Here is a 21628-nt window from a genome sequence, read left to right on the forward strand (position 1 = left end):
ACCTGAAGCATTTTCTTCTCCTCACGGCACCCACCACTGTCTGAAACCGCCCACTGCTGCTTTACTGTCTGTCTCTCCCTGAAAGAACATGACCTCCATGAGGAGTTTCATTTGTATCTCGCTTGTGAGCAGGCGCCCGGCCTAGTGCAGTGTGTGGCCTAGGGAGACACAGGACACACACACGTTTGCGGAACAGACAGGGCTGCACTAAGAGGATTCTGTGACGGAATAAAGGAATAATGCTCCATCCACCTACCCACGCATCCACCCACCTACCTACTCACTGACCTACTGATTATGGAACAGCATCGCTATACAGCAGCTCCTAAGGAACATTCTAGAAGAAGCGGAACAGAGGATGATACTGCTGTGAGTCAGCAAGTGTTTACTGAACAACAGGAGAAACCAGGAGCATGTGACATGGTCCTTTCAGGAGGCGGAACAAAAATCAGCTCAAGATAGAGAGCAGCTTGAATGCTTACTTAAAGTCTGTAAGTAAATGTCTTCAGTCAATGTTTGGAATTTACGAACTCCTAGTGTCATGAAATTAAAAGAGTCTGCTCCTTGGAACGAAAGCTATGATGAACCTAGACAGCACATTAAAAAGCAGAGACATCATTTTGCCAGCAAAGGTCCCTCTAGTCAAAGCTGTGGTTTTTCCAGTAGTCATGTATGGATGTGAGAGTTGGACCATAAAGAAACCTGAGCACTTAAGAACTGATGCTTTCGAACTGTGGTGTTGGAGAAGACTCTTGAGAGTCCCTTGGACTGCAACGAGATCAAACCAGTCAATCCTAAAGGAAATCAGTCCTGAATATTCACTGGATGGACTGATGCTAAAGCTGAAATTCCAATACTATGGCCACTTGATGAGAAGAGCTGACTTACTGGAAAAGACCCTGATGCTGGGAAAGACTGAAGGCAGAAGAAGGGGGCGACAAAAGGATGAGATGGTTGGATGGCATCACCGACTCGATGGACGTGAGTTTGCGCAAGCTCCGGGAGATGGGGAAGGACAGAGGAGCCTGGCGTGCCGCAGTCCCTGGGGCCACAGAGAGTCGGACACGATTGAGCAACTGAACAGCAACAGCGGCCTGGCGTCCGCCTGACACTAAGCGGACGCTGACGCCGCGGTCAGAGCAGAGGACGCTCTGCATCTTCTCCCACAAAGTCAACCAAAGGTTCAGGCCCACCTTTCCTCACAGGGGAGCGGGGTGGGGGAGGTACCCAGACAGAGGCCCCGTCCCCACACGTGCCTCCCGGATGCAGCCCCACCATGCTGGCCCCTTGGCCTTTGCTGACAGGCAGGGAGGCTGCCGTGAGATGCTGGAAGCAACCAAGACCAAGGCGACTTCACCTGCCTTCTCACCCACGCTGCCATGACAGCCGGGCTCACAGCACACACATTTTGGGAACAAGACTGAAGAGCGAGATCCTTCGTGTCTCTGTGAGCACAGCGTCTCCATGCAGTCTTATCTGTGCAGGGATTCAGAGGATGAGTTAGCTGCTTCTGCAGTATTTGAGCATAGAGTTCTCTGACTCATACTTAAAAGCTGGGAAAGAGGGATATTTAAGATAGTGGTTTTCAAACTATGGTTTAAAAGACAGACTACTTTTCTGAAAATGGAGTTATGCACAAATCCTTAACACGTTAAACAGATCTCTGGGGGACTCTTGGGCTGAGGCTACGGTGAGGGGCCCGGCTCTGCCCTCTCGGCCTCCCCCTCCCCGATACCTCTGAGGAGCACAGCTGTCTTAAGGGGAAAGGAAGTTAGTATTTAGATAAATTAATAGATGAATGGAGGAGGAGGGAGAAAGGTTTCCTTAATACGAGGAAAGGTGGAGCGGCCAAGTCACCACTTTGCACCCATCACAGTAAAGACTATTCCAGCAAGAATCACCAGTGGAAACTCACCCTTGGAGGGAAAGTTTGCTAAGAAGCAGGACACTGGCCTGATCTTCAGATGTCTCCCCCCTAGTTTGTTTAGATGGGAGAAAACACTGCTTATCAGGGCACCAACATCACTGGTCTGCAGACTGCAAATATGTGAGTGTCGTACGAGACAAAGAAAGGCTGAGGAAACGTTACAAATTAAAAGATAAAAGAGATGGCATCTAAATACATTATGCAATCCCTGATGGGATCATGTACTTGAGGGTAAAATATTAGAAAGGGCATTATTGGGACAACCGACAACATTAGAAGTGAAAATCATCAGTTTGATAGAAGTGATGTATCGCTGTTATTTGGTGCCTGCACTGTGGTTCTGTGAGAGGATGCCCTGTTCTCAGGAAACACATACTGAAGCAATGGGCCTAAACGGGACGTGACACGTGTGCCCTGCTCCCCAACAGCTCAGAAGAACATACATCATACGGTGTATTTACACGCAGAGAGGGAACAGTGGTTCTCAAAGTGGGCTCCCTGGAGGAGCATCAGCATCACCAGGAACGGGAGAGAAACACAGACTTTGGGGACCCGCCCCAGACCTCTCAAATCGGCGGTCTTGTCTGTTCTGACAGGCCCTCCAGGGGATCTGCTGCCAACTTCTGAACATCACTGATACAGACAGAATGATAAAAGAAGTGTGGTGAGATGTTTCTGGGGGAAAGGGCATATATGGTAGCTTCCTGGATGATTACTGAAACTTACCTGTACTCTGAAACTGTTTCAAAATAAAAATGAACAATAACAACAATAGAGGGGTTACCCTATGTAGAGATGTGAAAAGGAAGAGACCCTGGGGAAGGAGGCAGATCGCCGGGTTCCTGCAGAGACCCTGACAGAGGTGCTGGGACCGGAACCTCAGTTGCCAGTGAGGGGCGGGGGTCGGGCCTGCCTGGTCTCCCCGCAGTGAATCTCCTTCTGGAGGAAGCGCAGCATGAAGCCTACTAACCTGAGTAGGAGAGCCCGGCGATCTCTGTAAACAGGTCTTCCTCAGAAAAGCTTTCCGGGAGCATGAGGAAAGCCGCAGTCACAGCGCTCTTCAGGTTTTGATCCAGGGCTGAGCGCAGAGCCACGTCCTCATTCATCGCCACGATCTTCACCTGGAAAAGCAGGACGTTCAGAGGGAGATGTCCTGAAGTGGAGCAGGGCCCAACCTGGGTGTTATTACACGCACCCTCAGCCCTGAAGATGCTGCAGCATTAGGCAGGTTGACATGAAATAGTTACTAATCTAATAAGCAATTCTGGAGTCTCCTGTTTTAAGCCCAAACCAGACAACTCATGACATAGGAAAGAAAACAAAATAAATATTTTTCTTAAGTGAGGAAACTCCACATGAATTTTGAAAAAGTTAGTACAAAATGGAATAAATGACCTTTGAGAAATTGAGAATTTTATTTTTTAATCTCTTTGTTCTTCACTTAATTTTACAGTGGACAAAGGCATTTTACTTCTTTATTCAGAACTCATCTCTGTTCTTATCTAACCTGGGCAGGCCATGCTCTATTTTGAACTGATTTTGAACCTGACTAAGGAAAAAGAAAGGAAAACTAGCTAGTAGGAGCTACCATCTTTGACGTTCCCCTCCCATCAAGATACAAACTGCTCCGGTGTGTTTGGCTGGTTGTAAAGACTGCACTGCAGTCAACAGGATGAGCCCAAGTCCCATCTCTGTCTCTTACTACCTCTGTGATGGGGTTAATAACTGAACCAGGCTTCGGAGGCTGCTGGGAAGATTAAGTGAGAGCCCGCATCCGAACCCACAGCTGAAGGCAGCTTCCCCGCGTGTCTCTTGGTGCACAGTGCACGTGTTTCTCTGAGCCGGGGCTTCTCCCCTTCAGTGAGATCAGAGTCTCCTGCGGGCTTGTTAAAACACCCAGTATCAGGCCCATCCCCAGAGATTCTGGCTCAGCAGGCCTGGGTACATTTCTGCCAGGCTCCCAGGTAACGCTGACGCCGCTCCAGGGACCGCGCGGGAGCCCCACTGCCCTAAGGCATGTGCTCGGAGCCCGAACGGCCAAGGTGCTCTCTGTACGGTTGTGCCAGTGTGCGCTCCCGACACGACTGTAGACCATCGTGCTGCTCCTGACGGATTTTCTAAACAAGCAGTGCATCTAGAACTCCCTACTGAGGACACTCATGTATCTGAAACGTAGCCACTGTCTCTAAACCACTCAGTGCTGTAACCAAACTCTTCTCGTGTTCCAGAAAGTAGGGTTTAAACTGCCTTTTATTTATCAAACAAGGATAATTTCTGGCAAAATTCAGATGACACATCAAAGACACATACAGTATGAGAAACTCCAAATTAAAACTGTTTTAGATAGCAAGGAAAGACGGGAGTGATGTACATCCCAGAGTATAGTTTCTTCTCTGTTTTTTCATTAGTTGTGAAAAGCAGTATCAGAAAACAACCATTTTATAAATCAGGCTTAAGAACCTGAGTGAAGAAAGATTGAAGGTAGGAGTAGAAAAGGACAACAGAGGATGAGATGGTTGGATGGCATCACCGACCGACTCGATGGACGTGAGTTTGAGCAAGCTCCGGGAGTCAGTGATGGACAGGGAAGCCTGGCATGCTGCAGTCCATGGGATGCAAAGAATCGGACACAACTGAGCAACTGAACTGAAGAAGCTGAATTCTACCTTTTACCTTTTTTCCCTTTTTAAAATGGAATATTTACAACATACAAAGCTTCATATGGTATGTAAGCTGCTTAATTCCATACTGTCTCCTCCTTCCTCATAATTACAAGGACTTAATGGCCCTGAATTAAGCCTTGGAGCACTTGGGTGAGTTTGGAATTACCACAAACATCTGCAGAAATCAAAGCAAGGAGCAGCCCAGGAGCATGGCCTGCCCAAGGTTGCATAATAAGCTGATGGCAAAGACCAGGGTAACACCCTTGTCCTTGGCAGAGCCAGCTCTGAATATTCAGACGTACCCTCACGCATTCTGTCCTGCTTAACTTTCAATCTTGGGAGATGATTAAGGCAAAACTGAAGGCCCTACAATAACCCCTCTGTCTGGTCCTTGAATAACTTTCCCAAGCCTTACACTCCACATGGAATCAAGGATCTAAGAGGGCAGCCTCCTCACCTCACTAATGGGGAGACTGGGAACCAGAGGGTTAAAAGAGCTCCCCTCGAGGAGCAGGCAGCACCCTAGACCAGGACCTGTCCAGAGAGCCTGTGAAGCCTCTTTATTATTTCCTATTCTTCATCCTCATTCACCACGTCCTGCTCAATAATTCTTCACCCTCTTTTTTTTTTTTTTTTTTTGCAGTGGGGTGGGGAGGTGAACTTTCACAGAAACTCAATGAAAATAGAAGCTATTCTGAGATACTAACAAATCAAAGGTGCAAAAGAAAGAGTAAGTTTGGGCAAATTTTTCCTATTCAATGAAAAATACTCCTGTTCTCTAAGAAAGTTTCTACTTAGGTGTTTGCTACTTAAGGTTCAGTTCAGTCGCTCAGTCGTGTCCGACTCTTTGCGACCCCAGGAATCGCAGCACATCAGGCCTCCCTGTCCATCACCAACTCCCAGAGTCCACTCAAACCCATGTCCATCGAGTTGGTGATACCATCCAACCATCTCATTCTCTGTTGCCCCCTTCTCCTCCTGCCCCCAATCCGTCCCAGCATCAGGGTCTTTTCCAATGAGTCAACTCTTCGCATGAGGTGGCCAAAGTACTGGAGTTTCAGCTTCAGCATCAGTCCTTCCAGTGAACACCCAGGACTTATCTCTTTTAGGATGGACTGGTTGGATCTCCTTGCAGTCCAAGGGACTCTCAAGAGTCTTCTCCAACACCATAGTTCAAAAGCATCAATTTTTCGGCGCTCAGCTTTCTTCACAGTCCAACTCTCACATCCACACAAGACCACTGGAAAAACCATAGCCTTGACCAGACAGACCTTTGTTGGCAAAGTAATGTCTCTGCTTTAAGAGAATGAAAATAAAAACATCCTAACTCAAAGGAAAAACGTGAGTTCAGGAGACTCTGCTCATCTGGTTCCCCAGAGGAAGGTGAACCAGGAGCTTGTCTTGGCAGCACTGTTCCTTGCCATTCAGAGTGAAAAGCCAGGGAACTCTTGGGACACTGCCAGAGAGGCCCCGGAAGAAAAAGGGAAGTCCTCAGATTTGTGAATAGCTGTCTGTATCTTACTGGGAATGCCCCGACCTGAACCACAGATCAAGCATCAGCACGACTGCCAAGGGGAATATCCTCATTGGAGAGCGAGAGGAAGGCCTAACACTCTAAGGGACTTTCAAAAGCCCAACTGGAGAGATTTGTGGGTACCTTTCAAGACAGAAAAAAGGACAAAGTCACGCATGGTCTCCTCTATAAGAGTCACATGGAGACAGAGCTTGAATTGCAAAGAGTGAAGTTATAGTCACAAAGGACACAGCCCTCCCTCCTGTTCAAACACTCGACCATTAACCCAGTGATACTTCCCATAGCAGCTTTCCAAATGAACAGAAAGGCCGATTTTTCTCAATGGACTTGCTTGAGGACCAAAAAGAAACAGTGGACATTTGAGCTGGATTCAAAAAAAACTTATTATCTACCTACTGGACTGTAGGTGCTTGAGACTAGAAATGTGGTTGTCTTTTTTTTAAATTCTTCTGGCATACACAGAGAAAAAACTTAAGTCTTTTGAATAAGTAAATGAATGGCTCAATCTTTCATTTCAAAGGCTACAGGCCCAAAGATTTGCTCTCAGCCAGGCAGAGCCAAGACTAGTGAGCCAGGCCTTCCAAGTCTCATTCAGGGAACTTTTCTACCACTGGGGGAGGTTTTCTACTACAAAAAAGTAAGTCAGTAAAGTTACAATATGGTGACGCCTGCAAACTGTGACTATACTAAAAAACCACTGAGTCATACACTTTTTTAAAGGGTTGAAGTGTGTGTGATTATATCTCAATAAATCTATTATAAAAAAAAGCTATGACTAGCAAATAAAAGAAAAAAAATATTGAAATGAATACATTAAATTAAAATTCTCTTAACAAGGTGGCAAAATACCATTGTTTGTCCATGTGAATGCTTTAACTATTTAAGCCAAATTATCCATACACTAAAAAAAAACATGAAATACAAAAATTGAACTTACATTAAATAAATTAGAGGAATAAATACTAATATAACTTTAGACTTCTTGGACCTGAAGACTGGCCACAACGAGATTCTATTAAATACTTTACATGGAAAATGGCTTGGTTGACAACGCAAACTTACAGTTGTACTAGAAGTAAAACCGGGTTGTCTCCTCAATGATGAGGTAAGGTAACTGTAAAGTATAATAGAAATCCAACTTGTACTCAATTTTTTCCAGAAATGTCCATCTTTTTAAGGAATGTATTCCTCTATATTCTTTCCTATTTTCTTAATAATAAACTTTATTTTTTTTTAAACTTTATCTTTTAAGGTAGGTTTAGGTTCACAGCAAAGCCAAATGAGAAGCACAGAGAGTTCCCACATGCCCTCTGCGTATTCCTTTTAAAGACTTAAACTGCTAGTGATTGAGAAATCCTATTCCATTCCTAACATGGAGAATAATTTTAGAGCTTCAGACAACATAATTTAATGTAATTCCTTTTAAGACACATAAAAACAAAAAGTCCACACTCATTCTCACAATTCTTTCTTAAGATATTCACTCATTATTTTCATCCAAAGGCTTCCAACTCTATCAGGTTTGTTCCTTTGGTTAATATTTGCTGCCACCTATAGGTACTCTTGTCTGGAAAATCCCAGGCTGTGGTCCATGGGGTTGCTAAGAGTCGGACATGACTGAACAACTTCACTTTCACTTTTCACTTTCACGCATTGGAGAAGGAAATGGTAACCCACTCCAGTGTTCTTGCCTGGAGAATCCCAGGGACGGGGGAGCCTGATGGGCTGCCGTTTATGGGGTCGCATAGAGTCAGACACGACTGAAATGACTTAGGAGCAGCAGCAGAGGTGAAAAAAAAACAAACTGTATTTGGCTCAGATGGTAACAAAGCCACCTGCAAGAGTCCCAGGTTCGATCCCTGGGCTGGGAAGATCTCCTGGAGATGGGAATGACTATCCACTCCAGTATTCTTGCCAGGATAATTCCATGAACAGAGGAGTCTGGCAGGCTACTGATCATGGGGTTGCAAAGAGTTGGACACGACTGAGCGACTAACACTTTCAGGGGTAAAAATAGTTTAAAGATAGTTATCCAAAGAATTCTCCAGTTAACAGTGATCTACTTCTGCAGAAAAGAGAAATTGGAGACAGGTGTAGGTGGAAGAGTTGAATTATCCATTTACGATTTTTAATTTCATGTGATACATTCAAAACCTCAACTGGTTCTTAAGATAGCTTAATTTTCTTGTGCTAGAAGCTTCTTTCCTGATGCTGGGAAGATTGAAGGCAGGAGGAGAAGGGGACAACAGAGGATGAGATGGTTGGATGGCATCACTGACTCAATGGACATGAGTTTGAGCAAACTCCGGGAGTTGGTAATGGACAAGGAAGTCTGGTGTGCTGCAGTCCATGGGGTCGCAAAGAATCGGACACGGCTGAGCAACTGAACTCAACTGAGAAGCTTCTTAATAAGCCTGTGCACATGTGCTAAGTCACTTCAGTCGCATCCGACTCTTTGCAACCCAGGCTCCTCTGCCCATGGTATTCTCCAGGCAAGAATACTGGAGTGAGTCACCATGCCCTCCCCCAGGGGATGTTCCCAACACAGGGTTCAAATCCGAGTCTCTTATGTCTCCTGCATTGGCAGGCGGGTTCTTTACCACTAGCGCCACCTAGAAAGCCCACTAAGCCTGAGGGACTGTCATTGTTATCAATAACATTGTCTTCTCCAAGTAAGCTGAGAAATGCAGTTTTAAATGAACTCAGTGTATCTGAGTGTTGCTTGGAACTGATGTTTTTGTCAGGATACTTGACATTTAGATGAAATCTGAGGTCATTTCCAGTGTTTACATTCTGAGATTTCATGGCACATATGTTTTCTGCAGTCTATTTGTACAAGCTGGATTTAGAAAAGGCAGAGGAACCAGAGATCAAGCTGCCAACATCTGCTGGATCATACAAAAAGCAAGGGAATTCCAAAAAATATCCACTTCTGCTTCACTGACTATGCTAAAGCCTTCATCTGTGTGGATCACAACAAATTGTGGAAAGTTCTTAAAGTGATGGGAATACCAGACCACCTTACCATCTCCTGAGAAACCTGTATGCAGGACAAGAAGCAACAGTTAGAACTGGACATGGAACAACGGATTGGTTCCAAAAAGGGAAAGAAGTACTTCAAGGCTATATATTGTCACCCTGCTCATTTAACTTATATGCAGAGTACATCATGTGAAATGCTGGGCTGGATGAATCATAGCTGGAATTAAGATTTTGGGGAGAAATATCACTAACCTCAGATATGCAGATGATACCACTTTAATGGCAGAAAGTGAAGAGTAACTAAAGAGTCTCTTGATTGGGGTGAAAGAGGAGAGTGATAAAAACTGGCTTAAAATTCAACATTCAAAAAACTAAGATCACAGCATCCAGTCCCATCACTTCATGGCAAATAGATGAGGAAAAAGTAGAAACAATAACAGATTTTATTTTCTTGGGCTCCAAAATCACTGAAGATGGTGACTGCAGCCATGAAATTAAGATGCTCCTTGGAAGAAAAGCTAAGACAAACCTAGACAGCATATTAAAAAGCAGAGATGTTACCTTGCTGACAAAGGTCCGTCTAGTCAAAGCTATGGGTTTTCCCAGTAGTCATGTGTGGATGTGAGAGTTGAATCATAAAGCAGGCTGAGCACTGAAGAATTGATGCTTTTGAACTGTGGTGTTGGAGAAGACTCTTGAGAGACACTTGGGCTGCAAGGAGATCAAACCAGTCAGTCCTAAAGGAAATCAACCCTGAACATTCACTGGAAGGACTGAGGCTGAAGCTGCAGCTCCAATACTTTGGCCACCTGATATGAAGAGCCAACTCATTGGAAAAGACCCTGATGATGGGAAAGATTGAGGGCAGGAAGAGAAGGGGATGACAGAGGACAAGATGGTCACATGGCATCATCGACTCAATAGACACGAGTTTGAGCAAACTCTGAAAGATAGTGAAGGACAGGGAAGCCTGGCATGCCACAGTTCATGAGGTTGCAAAGAGTTGGACATGACTTAGTGACTGAACAATAACAACAGAACCAAGCTGTGCTGGGTAGACTGTTCTTAAAAAAAAAACAAAAAAAACTTGAAACATTGCAAGAACAAAACATAGTACAGAGAATACATTTTCACATTCAACGCCTCATTTTACCTCAAAATGACTGAGATAGGTGAAGACACAAAGAAGGGAAAGATGGCTTCCTGAACGTCTGCTAGGTGCCAGGCACCTTAGATCCAGGCATTTCTCAAATGCCTTTTAAGGACAGCGTCATCACTCTCAGCTACAGGTGAGTGAGTCCCAAGGCCCAGGCAGATTCAGTCCCTGGTGCCAGTTTACACGGCTGGGGGTGTCAGAGCTGGACTCAAACCCTAGAACTGCCTGACTTGAAAACACCTGTGTTCTTTCCAGTATTAGCATCCTACTTCCACTTTTCACCACTTTTGTGAAGAGGGCAGGGCAAGGATTGCTATTCCCATTCTACATGGCACTAGTGGTCATCAGCCTGCCAATGCAGGAGACGCAAGAGACTGGGGTTCAATCTCTGGGTCGGGAAGATACCCTGGAGAAGCAAATGGCGACCCGCTTCTGTATTCTTGCCTGGGAAAATCCATGGACAGAAGAGCCCGGTGGGGTATGGTCCCTGGGGTTGGACACAACTGAGCACAGAGAAGTATAAAACAAGCTGCCTAACATCACATAGACAGTTAATAAGTAGCAGGAATGAGTAAGACCCAAGAATTCTAATTCAACATTCATTAATCTTCCTATCAAGCTACATATTTTGTGTATTTAAAAAGAAATTTGGAAAGAAAAGGAATATTTACAAATATACAATTACATTTATTTCCTCAATTATGAGGAAGGCATGGTAACCCATTCCAGTATTCTTGCCTGGAGAATCCCATGGAGAGAGAAGCCTGGCAGGCTACAGTCCACAGGGTCACACAGAGTTGGACATGACTGAAGCAACTTAGCAGGAACACAAGCATTGTTTCTGGACTTAAAAGTTTTTACTTAAGTAAAACTATATACAGTAAAGCAGAGTAATCTACCCAGCACAGCTTGGCAGATTGTTACATATGGATGTACCCACGCTTTTTGGCTAAGATCAGGTATAGTATGGGGGATTCCCAGATGGCACAGTGGTAAAGAATCCACCTGCTGATGGACACAGGTTCAATCCCTGGGCTGGAAAGATCCCCAGGAGCAGGAAATGGCAACCCGCTCCAGTATTCTTGCCTGAAAAATTCCATGGACAGGGGAGCCTGCTGGGCTACAGTCCACGGGGTCGCACAGAGTTGGACCTGACTGAGCAACTGAGTGCAGAACACTGTATCCATGTAACTGTCGCCCTGATCAAATGTTTCTGCATGTTTTAATGAGCTACACTGTTAAATTTTAAGCCTAAATGCAAGGAAAGAGAATCTGGTCCTCCCACACATATCAGTAGAGATTTTATCACACAACCAAGTGAGCTCAGACTGTATATAACTCTCTAATCTCTTGCCAAAGCTGACAAAAAATGAGCAGCACAGTCACCCATGAGAGGTGTCTGAGAACACTCTGTGAGCCCTCTTTGGGGCTGAAGACCCTCTGACAGTTCGAGAAAAATTAATCCTTGTTGGGAGATTAGCAATTGTGACAACTTCGTCTAGATCTTAAACTATGAAGATGTCCTTCTCAGATATAGACTCCACGTCTGCAAAAAGAAGCAAGCTGGTATTTGTGAACGCGTGTCAGAGGTTGAGGCCCTCTGTACTCTTTTGTTTGCTTCCACTTCTAGTGAAGTCCGGGGAGAAGCCTGCCCCTGTGGCTTCCTCCAACAACCTTCCAAACAAGGAGGGCGCTGAGACAGGATCCCAGGCACTGTCGGGACAGACTGCTGGACAAGCAGTGTCCTGTGGCACTGGCACTCTAGAAGAAGCGGTGATCTGGGGGGCGGTGGTGGGTGGGGGGGGGGAGTGGTTTGCTGACAGAGGCTCTATGCGGCCTGGGCACCTCCCCTGTCATCCTCCAGACTCAAACGGACTGACTCTGAGTCTGATCCATTCAGACACCTGGATAATCTTGAGAGAGGGAAGCAGCAGTGTGAGTAATACCTGGATACTTCTGTACACAGGAAAAGGAGTGTGAAGCTCATTTCTATGCCAATGCAATCACAAAGGTCAAAGTAAGGTCAAGTTTGGAGAGAAGAGACATCCCTAACAGAACACTCACTCACTGGTTTTTGGAGTCGACCAGCAATGTATAGGTTATTCCAGTTGACGAGATCTTCAATCAAAACACTGGTGCTAATAACTCCGTATTTGATAAGCTGGAAAAGAAAAGAAATGTGCATGAAAAAGAGCAAAATACCATCCTGACCCTTGTGCAAGTGCAAAATATAAAGAACTAAATTTCTGACCAGGGCAGAAGCTTGATTTCCAAAGCCACTCAAAAAACTGCCTACCTTGTAAAAACACATCTCCACAAAATCTTTTGCAAAGGGTTAGTTTCCAAGACTGTCTGTTGCCTAAGGTATTCATGGTGCAATGACCACAGTTTTAACTCTGGCACTTGTGATGTCAGAGGCAGAATGGCTCTTATAGGCTGTCTGGTCTTGCTCCTCAATGGACTGGAAATATCAATAAAAACACTGGTCCTGACAGACCCGTGGTACAGTTCATTCTCCTCATGTGAGAAATAAGAAACCTGACACTCAGAGAGAATAAACGATGTGCCCGAGGTGGCACCCGGAGGAGCAGAGCTAAACCAGGTCCCTGAATTTCAGGCTGGGCTTCCAGTGTTTGTTTCATCGCAGAGAATGAGAAATTTTCCTCAAAGTTTTCACTGACATCCTTGACATGGTGAATTTCTCTTTCACTGTTGACTATTTGAAACACTTCTGTAATTATAATGCAACATGCAAACATAAAACCTCTTTATCAGCCCTAAACACATGGAATTATGGTCAAGCTCATTTCAGTAACAATTTGCACAAAACCCTGAATGCCGTTGTTTCCGGTTACAAAATCCCATTTGCTTCAACAGATATCTTCAGACTCATTTCACTGAACAGTATCCAAGCAGTCTTCTCAGGCTGCAAATATCTAAAAAGTAGCTAAAGAATTTAAATTAAAAAGTACAGTCCCTTTGGCACACAATTATGCCCAAACATTTGGTTACTGGAGCCTGCAATGGTGTTTGAAACTACTAATTAGAGGTCGGCTCAGCATAACATTAACCCTGGAGAAAGCACAGAGCTCCGAGCTCCATGACTAGTGCGGATGTGCGGGGCTGGGCTGAGTGACCGCCTTCCCCCCACTCCGGCCACCACAGCGCAGAGCCCTTCTTGCTGCAGGCGCCTAACAGACAGGAGGCAGGATGGACGGCAACCAGAAAAGTAAACGCCGGGCCCAAAGGCAATGCAGACATCACCCTCAGTGCTCATCCCTGCCTCGCTCAGAGAGGCCTGCAAAATCCTTCTCAGGTCAGTACTCCAGCCTCCTGCCTTTCAAAGTGTGGTCCACCGCCCAGCAGCATCAGCGTCACAGACCAAGTGAATCAGAATCTGCGTGCCAACAAGATCCTCAGGTGACTCGTCTGCCCGCAGAAGAGTGACGGCCCTGTGCCGTGGGGAGCCTGGCACAGCGCAGGCGCGGCCGACACCCTCCACCCGGCCGACTCTAGGAGGCCCCTGACTCAGCTCCCACTGGTCCTCTCACACTGGGGTCACGCTGGGTTCCTGGCCGTCCTCTTAGAGCCTGGACCCCTCATCAGAATGACCACTGGGCAGGGTCCCCGCAGTCAGACAGCCCTCCGCCGGGATCCGGGGTGCTCACCTGCCCTCCAACGCCAGTCATCAAATTCCGCCCAACCGAGGGAGGGTACCGAGGGGTTCCTCCCACCGGGCACCACACGCTCCCAATGACCTACGACCCCTCTTCACTTCCAACTTCTCCCTGGGCGTGTGCGCCTCTCCGTACAGACAAGATAAACTTCCACCCTGATCCAAAATGGTCTGCCCGTTCCTCCCACTGACCAAACCAGTGGTTCTCAAGGTGTGTTCCAGACGGGCAGCATCAGCATCATCTGAAAGCTCGTTAGAAATGCAAATCCAGGGGGCAGGAGAAGGCGGGACAAACGGAGAGAGAAGCACTGAAATATACACCACCGTGTGTACAAGAGACAAATAACGGGTCTGTACAACACAGGGAGCTCACCTGATGCTCAGCGACAGCTTAGGGGGTGGGATGGGGTGGGAGGTATGTTCAAGATGGAGGGGACATGTATACCTCTGGCTAATTCATGCTGATGTATGGCAGAATCCAACACACTGGTGTAAAGCAATTATCCTCCAATTAAAAATAAATAAATTTTTAAAAAAGAAATGTAAATCCTTGTGGCTGAGAGAGTAAACCTTAAAAGTTCTCATCACCAGAAAAAGAAAACCAACTACGTATGGTGATGGATGTTAACTAGACTTACTGTGGTAATCAACCCGCGGTAAGATCAATCGTTACGCTACACACCTAAAACTAGCACAGTGTTACAGGATAATTACCTATCAATGTGTAAAAAGTGCAAACCCTCAAACCCTATCCCTGACTTTCTGATTTTGGAACTCTGGGGGTGGGACACACCATTCATGCGCCCGAAAGGCACTCCGGGTGCCGCTAAGTTGACACCAAGAAACATTTGTTGTTGTTCACTCTCTAAGTTATGTCCAACTCTTTGCCACCCCACGGACCACAGCACATCAGGCTTCCCTGTCCTTCACCATCTTCTGGAGTCAAACTCATCTCCCGGAGTCAAACTCATGTCCATCAAATCGGTGATGCTATCTAACCATCTCATCCTTTGCCACCCCCTGCTCCTCTTGCCCTCAATCTTTCCCAACCAAAAAACATTTGGCCAGAGGCAAAAAAAAAAAGTTGTATTCACCACCTTCATCCAGCAAAAGTGTGAACATTTCCTGACAGTAAGAACACGTGTATTTAGCTGGGATTCTAACAACAAAGGTTAATATCCACCCAAGTTAAGACAGAGGCCCGAAGTCACTCACTCACCCTCCCGTCACATGTGATCAACGGGTTGTAGTAAACCCCAGCACCGTAGTTATTCTGGACAGCAGTGATAATCCTGGGCCCCAGCACTTTTAGGAAAGAGTAGTGGTTCCAGTTTTTCTTCAGGTTCTTTGAATGCCATGCGACGGGGTCATCAACTGTGAACACAAAGTCCAGCATTGCATTCTGGGAGGTGAAGAAAAGAGATGGATTTTAGTTTTAACTCCTAGAAAGACACCGAGACAGAGTGGAAAGCTCTAAGACTCCATGTAGCTTTGATTAACAGCATACCCAGGGTCAGAAACTTAAGCAAACCTCTGGAACCAGGCTGAGCTTTGTTTTTTGTCCATTCACCTAAAAGTAATGTTTACTCAAGTAATGTTTTAGCCCTCTTTTAAACACTTTCTGTATTATACAGAACTTCTTATCCTCAAAACAATCCTACAAGGTAGACACCATTGTTATCATATTTCTGTAGGAAAGGAAACCACGGCACAGAGTAAGCTCCAACAGACACAGTCTGGTTCCAGATTCTGGGCGAGACCACTTTGCTACACTGTCTTCCACCTAAATCTAGTTAAATGTGTTCCACTTTTCTTCCAGATCAGATAATACCATGTAGACAAGCTCTATAAAGCATTATGCAAAGGGAAATAAGTTATTTTAACTTCACCCATTCACCAACTTCCTTTGATCATCTACGAGGAGCTCTGATGGGTCCTTAGAGGTAAAGAGCTCAAACTCACCTGGGGAGAATAGACAGATTATTAGCAAAAGGACTTGCTAGGGGAATTTCACTCAGAATGGGGTCACAGAAAAAGGAGGAATTTTCCTATAAGATGACACTCTTCAAGACTCCAGTAAGTCTGAGTCTTCCAGAATGCACAAGAGTTAAGCAGATTTGGTGAAGTGTTAGGAGAAGCCTGAGGAAGGGGGTGGGGGAGTCCTGTTGGATGAAAACGCTCTTGAGGAGGAGATGAGACCTGGGCATGTTCTGGGTGCTGTGCCTAGGTTAGTAGGGCTGGGATGGGATGCAGGTATAGAGTGGTGGGAGATGGGACCAAAGAGAGACGCTGGCTGCCATGGTAAGAAATGTTCCTGCAGCAGAAAGGGAGGGCGGGCTAAAGGATGCACCACCTCACACGAGGCTGCCTGCCAGTAACCAGGGCACCGAGGCAGGGACTCATCGGGGACAGACTCAGGTGCTGGAATCTATTTGTGAATTTGCAGGGAACGAGGGTGAGGGAAAAGACCTTTTCTTGGAGGGAATTCCAGGTCTGCTCAAAGGAAAATCTTCACAGGAAAATGAAGAGATGACTACAGAATCAGGATGCTCTGAGTTTCCTACAAACTAGTGGTGATAGTTAAGATTTTGAGTGGACACGTTTTTAACAATTTTATGTTAACATATGTTGGGGGAAAAATAGCCTATTATAATCTATAATTTCCTGTATGCCCCAAATTTATCATTTCTCATATGCTGCCAAATTAAAGTACTATTTAAATTAGGGGGCTTTGCAGGTGGCTCAGTGGTAAAGAATCCACCTACCAAGGCAGGAGACGCGGGAACAAGGCTTCAATCCCTACATCAGGAAGATCACCTGGAGGAAGAAATGGCAACCCACTCTAGTATTCTTGCCTGGAGAATCCAATGGATAGAGGAGCCTGGGGGGCTACAGTCCATAGAGGTGCAGAGTTGGAAAAGACTGAGTGACTGAGCACAATAAAATACAAAATAAGCACATTACTTAAGTACTAGTACAGGTGGGAACCAGGAAATTCAAGCCACAGTATAGACGGCCTAACCAGGAAGTGAACAGGCAAAGATTAACTGAAAGATTACAGCCAGATAATCTAGTGAGGCCCTAGTGCAGACTGCACCAGACCATTTAAAGAAACCCAATCCAGAACACGAGCTGCACATACAGAAAACATCTCTATCTAGACTCCTGCTCCTTCAACCTTAATTCAGCAAGGGCACAAAAGCCCCTGTCAGTCAAAGCCAATTAAAAGCCTCATTAAATGGAAAATAACTGCCTGCCACTCTTGGATGTCTTGAACCTTGTCTCCAACTTGGAAGCAAACTTGCCGCCCCCCCCCCGCCCCGCCCCCACCACCATCTACAGAAGAAAAAAAAAAAAACTACAATCATAAGGAAACCTATACCCTCACTGCTGTGGTGCTCCGCCAACTTTGAAGAGTAACAATGCTTAGCCCTAAACAGACACTTGGTAAATGTCCTGGGCAGGAGCAAATATACTGCTCACCCGCTAACTCCCTTCCTGCAAATGCGGAACCCTACCATCCGTCCGTCCGTCAGCTTCCCAAAGTCAGGAGAATCACTTTGTTTTTTCTCCTACAGCCAGAGACGTAATTCTCAAGCTTGGCTGCGTAGTAGAATCACCTGGGAAGTTTTTTAAATTCCTAATGCCCAGACCAATTAAACCTGAATCTCTGCAATTGGGACCCAGATTATCAGTATTTTTTTTAAAGCTTTCCAGAAACCTCCCATGTTCAGACAAGGCTGAGAAGACTGAACGAGGACCTGGCAAGTTTTTTAGTTGTTTTTTTTTTTCCCCGTCTTGTCCCGGCACCAGCTCTTCCCTCCACATAATTGCATCTCCCGCTCTTAGACCCAAGCGGACTCCTACGTGTCCTGGAAGCGCAGCTCACGCTGCCGCTCTAAGAGCCCTTTCACAGAGTTTATTATCAGGTCTTCGCGAGTTGATACGGGGATGCGCAGAGCGGCCCGGCAGCTCCAGGGCTCGGGAGGGACCGAAGGCAAAGCGACCTCGGAAGCACGTTCCCGGCGCGGGGCTGGCCCGGGCTCACCTTCTGGTCTGAGCTGGGCCCCGCCTGGCGGTACACCCCCGAGCCGTAGGCGAAAGCCAGGCTCAGCTCCTCGGGGAAGTGAGACAGGATCTTGCGGAAGGCCACCCCCGAGCTCTGCAACGCCTGCAGCGCCATGGGGCCGGGGCTCACCCAGGGCCCCCCGGAGGACGGCGGGCGGGACAGGGAACCCGCTCGGGGTGGGAGATGGAAGCCGGGGACCCGCCCGGACGGAAGAGGGCTGGGGCTGGGGGGCGAGAAGAGGGGGGCCCGCAAGGACTCGGGGCGGCAGGTCAGTCAGACACGAAGTCTGTCAGACATGAAGTCAGTCACGCGGGAGGCACCCGGGACACAACCGAGCGGGCGACGTCCCGCCGCTCAGGCGGCCACCGGGCCACGCCCCCCGCGTGCACACGTGCTCCGAAGGCGCAAGAGCAAGAGCAGGCGTCCTCCCGCGAGTGGGGACGCCAGGCCTCCGCAGAGCCCCCTGGTGGTCGGAGGAGCGCGCTGCAGGCTGGCCGCCTGGGATTTAGACTTGGACATGGGAGGGGGAGCGTGACTGCTGATTGAACTGCCTTTGAGCCGTAAAAGTCCTTGCTGGTTCTCGCCTCAAAGCTCATTTTCATAAATGACTGTGAAATCACGTGTGTAGTATTGCAGGAGATCTTTTGGATGAGGTGAAATTGTACACTAATTGTACACTTTACAATTTAGTGCATTTATTGCATTCATAATATTATGCAACCATTGTTTCTATTCAGCTCCAAAACTATGGAAGATTTTGAAGGTTTAGGAAAACACAAGTAAGGTTAAAATCACTTCAAATCCCACCATCCAGAGACTATCACTGTTAAGATTTGGCTGTGCTTTCTTGTCATTAAAATCCTCTCCACATTCTATGATGGGCAGGAAAGCGCTTCATAAATGGTGAAAAAAAAAGGAAGAATGCACCAAGGTTATCTGATAATTGTATTTAATTTTAAGGATGGGAAAGAGTCTTTTCCCTTTTCCCTTATGGATTGGGCTCACAAAGGAGCACATGAAATGCAGTTTCTGATGAAAATGGGACCCCAGGTAAGAGCTCACCTCTTCGTGAATAACTAGAGAAACTTGTGGGGCTTCCCTAGTGGCTCAGTGGTAAAGAATCCGCCTGCCAACGCAAGAGACCCAAGAGAGGCAGATTCGACCTCTGGGTCAGGAAGATCCCCTAGAGGAGGAAATGGCAACCCACTCCAGTATTCTTGCCTGGAAAATTCCATGGACAGAGGAGCCTGGTGAGCGACAGTCCACAGGGTCTCAAAGAGTCGGACACGACTGAGCAACTGAATAACACACACACACACAGAAACTTGCTCCGGGTCACCGGGCCCTTCAGGATGTAGTCTGAATTCCTGGACAGGGACTTTTCAGCTATGCTTCCCTTCTTCCCCAATGAGCCTGGCCTCTCAAGGATAACAGAAGTAGCAATAGCTAAATTTGGGTTTGGCTAAATGCCATTGATGCGTTTCACATGCATTTTTCATTGCATTCCTTCTACAGCCTTGTGGGAGGAGGTGATGCCTTCATTTCCCAGATGAAGCCGCCAAGCGTTGGAGAAAGCAATGTGCTGGGCATCACATCAGCCTTAGCAAACCGGAATCAAAATCCGACTCCGTGTCCTCCAGTCCTACTCTGCCCTTGAAGGGCTTTGGGCGGGGACCGTCAGGCTCAAACGTCAGCCTGGACCAGAATGGAGGGAGAAGAGGCAGGGAGGCCCCTTAGGAAGCTGTTACCAGAGCTCCGCTGTGCATTAAGTTGCCTGGCCTGGGGTGAGAGAGGCAGGAATAGGGTGAATTCAATTAGGAAAAAGGTGACTGGGATTCAAACACAGCCTCAGGCCCTGGGGTGAGTGCTGAGGCTGAGGTGACCAAACAGGGCTGCCGCCTTGCAGGGACTCAGGGGGGTGGAGGAGACGGAGGAGCAAACCCGGGCTAGACCTAGACCATGCAGGGGTGAGGCTGGGTGCCCAGGGCCCCGCCGGACCGGAGGAGGAGCCCCCATCAGTTCTGCCTGCGCCGCAGAGACCAGGGAGACCGTCGGCGATGGCCGGTGAGCCGGGTCCAGAAGGATGGGAAGGAGTTCATCCTGAAGACGACGGGAGGGAGACTCTACCAAGGAAGGACCCACAGGACAGTAATAATCGGTGACCTGTTTCTGGTCTATTCTCAGACTCTCTCTGATTTTCTCTTCGTTACAAAGACCCCTGGGGCAGGTTCTCCTAGACCATCGTTGCTCACAAGAGGAGACAGACCATCTGAAAGGAGAAGCAAAGCTCCCCAAGCCCACGGCGAGGCGTGCAGCCACGCCAGGATCTGAACCCAGGGCCCCCGAACGCCAGAGGCCGAGCTCTTTACCACCGTGAGCCAGCGGCTTCTGGAGGGGGCAGTCTGGGAGGCAATGGGAATGGGAAGCCAGCTGGTTTTCCTCCGTCAACCAAGGCCGAGGCGCAGCGGCCGTGGCACCCAGAGGCCAGAGAGAGGGCGCGGAGGAAGCCCCCGCGCCTCAGGCCCGCTGTGGGCACACGGGCGCTGGGCTTCCTTCTGCCGACACTGCCCCTGCCCACACGGCCAGGCTGGGAGACCACTCACCACAGGATCACCCCGAAACACAAAGTGGGAGTCGCTCAGGCGTGTCACACTCTCTGCCACCTCGTGGACTGTAGACCGCTGGCTCCTCTGTCAGTGGGATTCTCCAAGCAAGAACAGTGGAGTGGGTTGTAGCTCCCTTCTCCAGGGGATCCTCCCGACCCAGGGATGGAACCTGGGTCTCCTGCATTGGCAGGTGGATTCTTTACCATCTGAGCCAACTTTCACCAAAGCACAGTGAATAAATCTCTGCCAGCAAATTTCCTTTTTTCTCCTTTCTTCCCTTGAAGGAACAATTCAGCTATTTTCCCCTTCTCTTTGCCAAGGCAATCTATACTCTATAATAATATATAATCTGTACATAATCTATATATAAAAATGTCAACATTACAAAAATATGTATACCAACCCCCAGAGATCGCCACTGGCAATCTTTGGTACGTACTCCTCCACATATTTTTCTATGAATATATTAACATTAAAAGGTAGCACAGTGGTAAAGAATCTGCCTGCCAATGAAGAAGACGCAGGAGATGGGGGTTCGATCCCAGGGTCAGGAAGATCCCCTGGAGTAAGAAATGGTAACCCACTCCAGTATTCTTGCCTGGAGAATCCCACGGACAGAAGAGCCTGGTGGGCTACAGTCCACCGGGTCGCACAGAGTTGGAAAAGACAGCACACACACATTCCATTATTAACATTAAAAACACTTTAAAATGAAAGCATACAATAGATACTCTTTTGCAATTTGCTTTGTTTTTCACTGAAAACATCAGGGACAACTTTCCATGTCGAAATATCTAGATCTCTGTCATTCCATTTATTAGGAAAATTTTCTAAAATATGGATATGCCACCATTTGTTTAAACATTTTCATGTTGATGACAATAGATTATTTCTATTTTTTGTACGTGCAAACTACACTACAGTGAATATCCTTGTACACAGACCTTTGGTATGTGTTAAGTCTTGCTAAAAAGTAGATTTTCAGACGGGACCTTGCCAGGTCCAAGTGTCAGGA

The 21628-nt window shown here is 47.1% G+C and overlaps 1 protein-coding gene across 5 annotated transcripts in view; it reads right to left on the bottom strand.

Annotated features, from left to right (window-relative positions):
* Window positions 1–21628, bottom strand: part of TAMM41 (TAM41 mitochondrial translocator assembly and maintenance homolog) — a 58532-nt gene that overhangs the window by 29618 nt on the left and 7286 nt on the right. For 2 of the 5 annotated variants that reach the window (XM_061128864.1, XM_061128863.1), the window contains exons 1-4: window positions 17987–18376; window positions 15158–15340; window positions 12331–12423; window positions 2898–3048 (exon numbers count right to left, since the gene is read on the bottom strand). In XM_061128864.1, coding sequence (XP_060984847.1) covers window positions 2898–3048; window positions 12331–12423; window positions 15158–15340; window positions 17987–18121 — 562 coding nt within the window. In that variant the 5' untranslated portion in view covers window positions 18122–18376. Of the gene's footprint in view, window positions 1–2897; window positions 3049–12326; window positions 12424–15157; window positions 15341–16703; window positions 17021–17986; window positions 18377–21628 lie in introns of those variants that run through there. The other 3 variants (XM_061128866.1, XM_061128865.1, XM_061128868.1) reach the window with 3 other exon arrangements.

Source organism: Dama dama, chromosome 24 (assembly GCF_033118175.1).
Source record: "Dama dama isolate Ldn47 chromosome 24, ASM3311817v1, whole genome shotgun sequence".
Lineage (NCBI taxonomy): Eukaryota > Metazoa > Chordata > Mammalia > Artiodactyla > Cervidae > Dama > Dama dama.